Here is an 8,852-nt window from a genome sequence, read left to right as displayed (position 1 = left end):
ATGTCAAAATGTGATCGAAAATTGGGTCTTTTAAACCATAAACCGAAAAGTCCTCACCAAGTCCTCAACTTAAGGGTCCTCACTAGAAGGGCTTCCTATATATATATATATATATATGGTGGCCCTTCCATCGAGGGATCCCTATTTTTGACTATTTCTAGGGATAGGGCATTACACCAACTTCCCGATCAAATTTTTGCATCTACACCGTTCAATTCATTGGATTATATGAGTAGATCATTTCTACAAATTTTCAGATAATTTAGTGATCGTTAACCCATTCAAAACTTCAATTTATTTTTAATGATCTTGAACGGTCCAGGTTTGATATAAAGTGTGTAACTTTTTATTTTTAATCTCAACCATCCAACCTCATTAAATAACAGATCTAATGGTGTGGGTCTATCCCTAAAAGTGGACAAAAAAATGGATCCCTCATTGGAAGGCCCTTCCATTGAGGGATCCCTATTTTTTGTCATTTTTAGGGATAGGTCCACACCACTAGATCTGTTTTTTAATGGGCTTGGATGGCTGAGATTAAAACAAAAAACTTAACACTAATGTCAAACCTATACCGTTCAAGATTATGAAAAATAAATCTCTCATTTGGATGACTTAATGATCACCAAATTTTCTAAAAATTTGTATAAATGATCTACTCATATAGCCCAATGAACTGAATGGTGGAGATTTGATTTTGTGATCGAAAAGTTCGTCAAATGATCTATCCCTAGAAATGAACAAAAAAATGAATCCCTCATTGGAAGGGCCTTGTGTGTGTGTGTATATATATATATATATAAATATATGTTTAATTAACGTGAGAACCTTGACAATTAAATACTCGATTAATTAATAACTTCGCTTTGATAATATTTCTAGTTGGTCCCAACTTAAGGACAACGTGCTAAATTAATAATTTATTAAATTTATAAAGTAATGCATATACGAGAATTCTTATAGACCCCATGTAAAATTTAAATTTATAATTCCTTATTTATGCTTTCTTAAGGGGTTTGTCTATGATACAGATCTGTATTGTATGCAGATCAATTGGAGACCACTGAATTCCAACCTTGTTCAATCTTGTGGTCTTCATTGCATGACAAAATCAGATTTTATGAACTATTTAATTCACACCACACTCACAAAAACATCTACATAATATGCAGATATGTATGCTAGCTAGAATTTTCCTTTTTCAAGAGGTAGAATTATTGAGGCTCTCAACCAGTATATTATTACTTAAGTTTATGAAGTATTACAAGGAAGATGACACATAGCCTAAACTTCGTAAGTGTTAATTAAGATTGTCTGTTCCTTTTTTTTGGTTTTTATCATCTTAATTAGGAGCTGCATTTTACTGAACAAATGGTTTCTTTGCTTAATAAAACTTGAGTAACAAATTAAATTTCTTGATATACTGATCACTAACTAGCTAGAGCTACATTTTCAGCAAGCAAATGCATTAGTGACGCTAGCGTTTTGATTGCAGAAGCACCAGCTTTGAGAGAAGGGCTTCGTTCAGTTGTGATCCACCATTTCAAGAACGTTGTCAATGAAGGGGATTGCAAGTAGATGACAGCTCCTGCAATTGGAAAATTAAAGTTTTGGTGCAACACATCGAACCTCCCCTTGGCCACGCAACTAGATTCAGTAGTTTTTTGTCACTGACTTTGTTGCAGACCATCTGGCCGATTATGGGATAGATCAGCTGGGAAGGGGGTTTCTAGAGGTTTCATAATGCAATTTTCTTTTGTTGTGTTTTTCAATCATCGATAGAAACAGACTAGAGCTACACATTGTACTATTTGGTAACATGATTCTTTTGACGATCTCTACTCATTATTTTCTAGGACAAAGTACAAATACAATACAATCGTTGAAGTAATTAGTTCGGTTCCCAGGCTGGTATTGTCATATAACATTTGCTCAGATGATAAATTTCCCAAATATTGACATTGTGACTGGTTGGTGTGGGAATTGCAATGGATGTAGCAAGAGGCAATGATGACTGTTTTAACTGCACTGGCTTCGCCAGCAACTTTAGTGGCTGGTATTGATGATGGTGAATAGCTATTGTTAGTTGTTTTTCATTCTAGAATGCTATTAGAAATATTTTATGTTCCAGATTGTCTTATGAATCATTGTTACTAGGAAGTATTAGAAATCAACTTTTCCTGTCTTGGAATTATTCTAGCTGTTATGAATAGGAGCAGGGCATATACCTGACTGATAATAACTTCCCAACCCTCATATTTTCATATTTCAACTCTCTTCCTTTTTCTTATCTGTTCTCTATCTGTTACCCTTCTTTTCTATCTTCTGGCTCACTGATCACCAGCTCCTTCATCAACTGATCTTATAGATAGCAAATGGTCAATTTCTTTAGAGACAAGTCCTTTTCTGTCTTATTTAAAGTTATTAATTGTGAAGTAGTCTTTGGGGTATTTCTTACTTGTATTGTCTGCTTCTTTTACTTGTGTGTCCAACATAGAGGCAACCTGAAATTGTTTTCATGTGGAATTTGTGTTCACAATCTTGGTAACTTTGAGCTTTTGTGCAAATAAAGGTCTAGCATTGTTATGAATGCAAGAATGACTATTTTATGATGACAAATCTCTGTTTTATAATGCTGAAAAGCCTCTTGAAGATTCTTTCACGAAGTAGTGTGCGGTTACTTGGATTTTTTGCCCTCTTCTTTTATCAATTGGCCATTTGGCCTGCGTATAAAAGAAACATAGTTAAGAATGTCAAAAACCAGAAGTCTGTTGTAAACACAGGTCTGTTTTGACATTCTCAACTATGTTTCTTATATGGGTCAGTTTATAGAAAAAGAGAGCAGAAAAGGCAAATAGCCTCGTACTTGTGAAAAAATAATCAAGAGGCCTTTCAGCATCCTAAAGCAGATTGTGCGTCATAATAAAATGTTCTTGTAATGAAAATGCTATAACTTTTTTTGGACAAAAATCTCAGACTTACCTAGTTACCTATCAGATTAAGAAAAGAAATTCCACATGAAAACAAATTCAGGTTGCCTCTATGTTGGCTCAACTTATTCTCACTTGGTCGTAGATGAGATCTTTGCGTTGTATTCAGCTTTGAGAATGAAATGCGGATTAATTAGAAGACACCTTCAGTTCATCATAAAGTTTCTTCCCATGCTAACAATTTATCCAAAACAGTGGCATGAGTTTCATAATCATCCGAGTCTTACTCCTTTACTAATAAAGCCAACAGTATACACTATAAATTTCCACGATCATTACCCATGACCATGAGCATCAATTGGACCAGAAATTTCAACTATCCTTTTAAATAAAAAAATTTAAATAAAAAAAGGAAAAAAGTAATCAGTCAGAATTCATCCAAATTTTCAAGCTAATATATACATACCTCAGTTCCATCAAACACTTGCATGGAAACCCAAATGTAGAACACTATTTTTAATAGAAAATTCCTTTCTGAAGAGTTCACCGCCTTTATTGAAAGTTGAAAATCAAAACTGAAAATTCAAAACTCTTCCGCCTTTATAAGAGAAAATTTACAACACAAGTGACAACACTGTTCTCCAAAATTCGAAAATTCGTTTCTGAAGTGGAATCACATGGTCATACAGACTGTCAAAAAAAAAAAAAAAACCAATATGTACCTCTTATTCACTACTCATGATAATCCAGCATTCTCCTGAATCTGATTTAACATGCAGCTTTCGTCCAGTTCGATAACAGAATTTCCATCTCACATGCCATGCTTCTATACATGAAATGGATCCTGCGTTGCTTATTATGCATGAAGGGAAACTAGGTAACTGAAAAGGAAAAGACCCATAAACGATCAGGACAAACATTTACAAGTGTAACTAAGGTGAAACAGCTTCCTTGTAGTGTCTGGAAATGAGCGCAACAGCTTCCCAGCTGTCATTCGTATGAGAAACACTCCTACCCTGTTAGGTACTTCTATGCACTCCTAGAGACAAAGTTCGCCATCGTCTTTTCTTTGACATAACCTGAAATTGTAGGTTTCAGTTGTCAGACCACTGTTCATCAACTAGAGCCACTAAAGATAATCACTTTAGTTCAAGATAATGACAGAACAATGGACTTGGCATAATCAACATTATGATATCAAAAATAGCACCAAAAATTATACTGATCTGAGAAGTGTCCATAAAAGATGCAACTAAACAAGGAAATGTCCGCAAGAAGTCTTCATAGCCCATTCTTTCTCCTGTATCTCATCATTTACCTAAGCTACAAAGAAATTAACTGCCTTGCCTCAATTCTTTATTTTTTATTTTTTTCAGTGTCACGCATTGCCTCATCTAATTTGCAATAGAAAGAAACTATTGAGTATAATCTACAGACCTACACACCTAAGAAAACCCACCTAGAAAAATGCATGCCGCAGACCAAGTATAGAACATACATAGTGTAACTACGAGATTACTAGATTTAAGTACCTTGCCATCAAAATGCACTATAGTCTACAGACAAAACACACTTAGCAGATAAGACATATAATAAGATAGGCCATTTAGTTATCGAGTACTCTAGTATATACCTTAGATGATGGAGGAGGCAATGCAGCCTGGCACTTGACCTTTCCAGGTTCGGTCAATTGCCGAATCTCCTGGAGCTGGCTTGCTATATCTTCCAAAAGTTTTCGCTGAACTTTCTCCCTTTCTCTGTGCCCCACTGAGAAGTTGAGCTTCTCTCTTCCCTCTTGCACAATCCTTAACCTTTCTCTAAGCCACTCAACTTCATTGTCAAGTTTACATCTTTCATAGTCAACTGCAGACATGGAATTTCTTCGCATGACAGAAGGTGACGGCGAAGTGTCTGAACTACCTTTGAAAGATTTATTGCCCATTTTCCATCTTTCATAATCAACTGCAGTCATGGAATTTCTCCGCACATCTTTAGGTTCTGTGTCTGAACTACCTCTTTCCACTTTGTTGTCGATTTTCCATCTTTCATAATCAACTGCAGACATGGAATTCCTCCTCATGTAATTAGGTGTCTTGTCTGGACCACCTCGGTGCAGTTTATTTTGTATTTTTGATTTTTCATAATCGACCGAAGACATGGAATTTCTCCGCATATCGTAAGGTAAAGCTTTACCTTGAGAGCCATCCACTATTGACAATTCACTACCCGTGTCTGAACCAACTCCGTGCACTTTATGCTCAGTTCCCGACCCTGTTATACTCTTAAGTGTTTCAGAAATATCTAAGGTAGCATTTGCTAATAGCTGTTCACTTTTCTCAGCACTCTTTTCATTATAGAAATCAGACTTCTCAACAATAACATGAACATCATGAACATGAGGCTCTGTATTGGGCGTTGAGCTAAGTGGATCTTTGCTTCCCTGATCCACATTGCTACCAGCTACATCAAGTTCATGTTCGTTAGGAGGATTAGTTTTTTCAACCAATTCAAGTCCCTCAGCATTCAATACCTGGACCTCTTTTCCCTGAGAAACACGTTTCTCATCCACAGACACCATTCCCTTCTCTTGAACCTTGTGATTGATCTCATACATATTATTTAAGATATGTGAATGGCTGTCAACGCTTTGAAGCAAGTGCATGTCGATCTGCTTCGAAGAGTCACCTTCTTCCAAATCTGGAACTGGTAGTTCTGTCCCCAAATCCAGAGTGCGGTTTTGTGAGTCACTTGATGGTGCCCCATAATCTGAAGTACTATTTGCCATTTTCAACTTTGACTTCTCACTAATTGAATCGCTTGTCCGTTCCAGCATCAACAACAGCTCTTTACTTGGAAGCCGCGAAATACTTTGTGCTCCTGTGGCAGCAACATTATGCATGTCATCATCAACTTGATCGTTTCCAAAGAGTATTTTCCTGTAGTACTCAACTTCTTTCTCCAAGAAATGCTTTTCCCTTTCTCTCCTAAGTAAGATCTCTTTGAGAATATTCATTTCCTCAGCATCGTAAATTGATTTTTCCTGTATCATCCTCTGGTATTGCCTTGCCTCCATTTCAATTGATGCCTTCTCCTCTTGCAGACGCAATATCATGGCCATGGCCTCATCCGCCGCAGTAGCAGCAGCACTTCTCTCCTTCTCCAATTCATAATAGAGAGCAGTGCGGGCAGTATGCTCTTCGTCTAGTGCTTGTTCCAACACCCGAACCATAGTTTTATCATTACTATCATACGCTGGCTTCTCATGCTCATTGGCTCCAAAATTTTCAACAGATGAAGCATCATTCTCAATCGATTTAGTTTTACCAACATGTTCATTCAACTCAAGCCGCGAAACTCTTTCTGGCTTCGGAGCTTCCATGCCATCTAACATAACATGAGCATCCACATATAAAGAAACATCAGCATAATATATCCAGACATCCTGTAATGATGTAGTTCTGCAAGAACTAATGGATCATTTACAACAACAAATTATTCTAAAGAACATGGGACTTATGCCTGAGCCATGAAGTACCTCGAAACTCATGCTTTTTATTAAGTTGGAAGATACTGCAATTGTTTGTTATTTGCAAAAATATGTAACAAATATCTCTGCATTAAATGTTTGCAGACATGACAACGAAATTCAATTACTACATGGGTCCTTTTCTGAATATCAGGAAAGGCCGGAACCTCAAATATGCAATGGGTTCCTAATCTACATGTGCAACCACTTATTTTCTGAAATATATAAGGCAAGTCATAAAAGTGCTATCTTATATTTCCCACTTCATCTCTAAAAGGTTATTGTTGTTAAGTCTAAACAAGTAATTACATAATAGTAATAAACTGCTTAGAAAGTGAAGAAGTGCAGTACAAGAAAGAAGAACTTTTACTAACATCCAAAAACCTAAAATAGCACTAACATGACTAACTTGTCAGCTTGAATAAACATTTTTTTGAGAAGGAGCTTGAACAAACAATTCAATGCAAAAAGTCTGTTAAGAAAGACTAAACTACAGGACAATAAAAACACACCTGAACTGGAAGGAACTTCAGCACCCTGATTCCCCACGTTACTTAAGCTGGAAGGAGGATTAGCAATGTCTCTTGCACCCGACTGAAACATATCATATGGTGAAACAGAAAACACCTTCGCATAATCAACAGAACATCCCTTGCGGCGGCGTTGCATACCATGAAATGGCCTTCTTGAATTGATAGGTGTAACCATGTCTTGGGAATCCGACTGTACCACATCACATGAGGAAACCGAAAATAGTTTTCCAAAATCAACAGAGGCCCCCGTGCGACACCTACGAAGGCCATGACTTGGCCTTCGACCACCAACCTTCTTTCCCTTATGATCCAACCGTTCTTCCAATTTCACCGCACCAGACTCACAGCTCTGCTCATTCCCCGAAACAGAACCTCTCCCAACCCCACTTAACCCCTTCCCATCCGAAAACGAGCTGCATGATGCATCACCCTCAAACTCAAAGTGCCCACTCTCATGATCAGACTTACATTTCGCATGCAAATGTGGGTCTCCACTCCACATTACATCGAAAGGGAACTTGCTCTTCAGCTGCAACTGAACTCGGCCGATCTTCTCAGATGGGCCCTGCACTAACTGCTTCTGGAAGCAGTAATTGTTCTTGGGGTTCCCAAACAGCCCATCACAAGGGCAAGGGAGACTTAATCCAAATAAATCCAAAAACTTTGATGTAAAAAAAGCAAGAGCAGAAGCACAGAACAACATATAGGCTATTGAGAGATCAAGAAATGCACCAACAAGCCCACTTAGTGTCCATGAATGTATCATTTGGCATGCCATTTTTGATCAAATAATCATTTACCACTCTGTAAAGTAAATTCCAATCAAAGAAATTACCATAACAATTACAAGGCAATCAAATAGAACAAAAAGGTTGAAGCTTTAACACTTTCTATATACATACAAGAGTATCGAATCTAACCCAGTAAAGAGAGGGTTGGGGTGACTCACCGAGTTGAGCTCCGTGATGTTTCTGTGTTTGGATGAGTGAAGGGGAAGAGGGGGTTGCTTTTATGGGTTTAGGGGAGGAAGGCAGGGTCGGCCGCTTGTGGGGAGGTGTCCCCGAGGGTGAAACGACGTCGTGCTCTGCCGATGACGCGCGTCTCATGTGTTGGTTCGTCGTTGTTAGGCTTGGGAGGGTCGTGGAATTCAAACACTGCGGGGGAGTTTCGCATTTACTGATAGATATGTAACAGTTGGTAGATCTCCTTATTAGGTGGTTTTTTCTTTTTACAGGTAAAATTCAGAAACCAAATCTTCAACTTTAATATCAAAAAAAAAAACGTGAATTGATGAAGGATAAAGTGTAGAGACAAAGAGATAGCAAGAGAATCATCATCTTATTTATTGATATGATCCTTTTATATAGGGAATTACACAATACCAATTCTATTGGCATATAGGGAATTACAATATGGTAAGGATAAAAAATACATAGATCTAATCTAACTACATATCCTATTGGCATAAGACCAAAGCACACATAAAGAATATCTAGAAAGATACAGAATATCCTAGAACACTCCCCCTTATACCGCGCGCTGATATGCCGATGGTGCTAATCTGTTGCCTCGTCAAGTCACAAAAACCCTGTGAGAGAAAAACTGAACTTTGATCGTAGGAGAAAAAGAGTACAACGCATCCTTCACATTTGACAGTGACATGTATGTATGTGCTAGACTCCCCCTAAAGTTCGCACCTCCCCCTGATCTTTACATCAATCATAGGGCTCTTCTTGATTTTTACTAATCACGGAAGTTTCAACAACTTAACATGTCAATGCTCTTTAACATGTCTTCAAATGTGGCATTGGGCAATGATTAACTAAATCATGCCGTATTGTCCTCAAATGATCTTTTACACTT

The 8,852-nt window shown here is 37.6% G+C and overlaps 1 protein-coding gene across 1 annotated transcript; it reads right to left on the bottom strand.

The window, feature by feature from the left end:
- Positions 1-3,796: 3,796 nt before the first annotated feature.
- LOC101300919 lies at positions 3,797-7,767 on the bottom strand. The gene is made up of 3 exons (XM_004300945.1): positions 6,969-7,767; positions 4,564-6,314; positions 3,797-4,009 (listed from the first exon to the last, which is right to left on the bottom strand). The coding sequence occupies exons 1-3, from the start codon at positions 7,765-7,767 to the stop codon at positions 3,950-3,952; spliced, it is 2,610 nt and encodes an 869-aa protein (XP_004300993.1). The 3' UTR covers positions 3,797-3,949.
- Between the last annotated feature and the right edge of the window lie 1,085 nt (positions 7,768-8,852).

This window comes from Fragaria vesca, linkage group LG5 (genome assembly GCF_000184155.1).
Source record: "Fragaria vesca subsp. vesca linkage group LG5, FraVesHawaii_1.0, whole genome shotgun sequence".
Taxonomy (NCBI): Eukaryota; Viridiplantae; Streptophyta; class Magnoliopsida; order Rosales; family Rosaceae; genus Fragaria; species Fragaria vesca.
The sequence above is the reverse complement of the archived record's forward strand: the minus strand, read 5'-3'. Positions and strand labels throughout refer to the sequence as shown.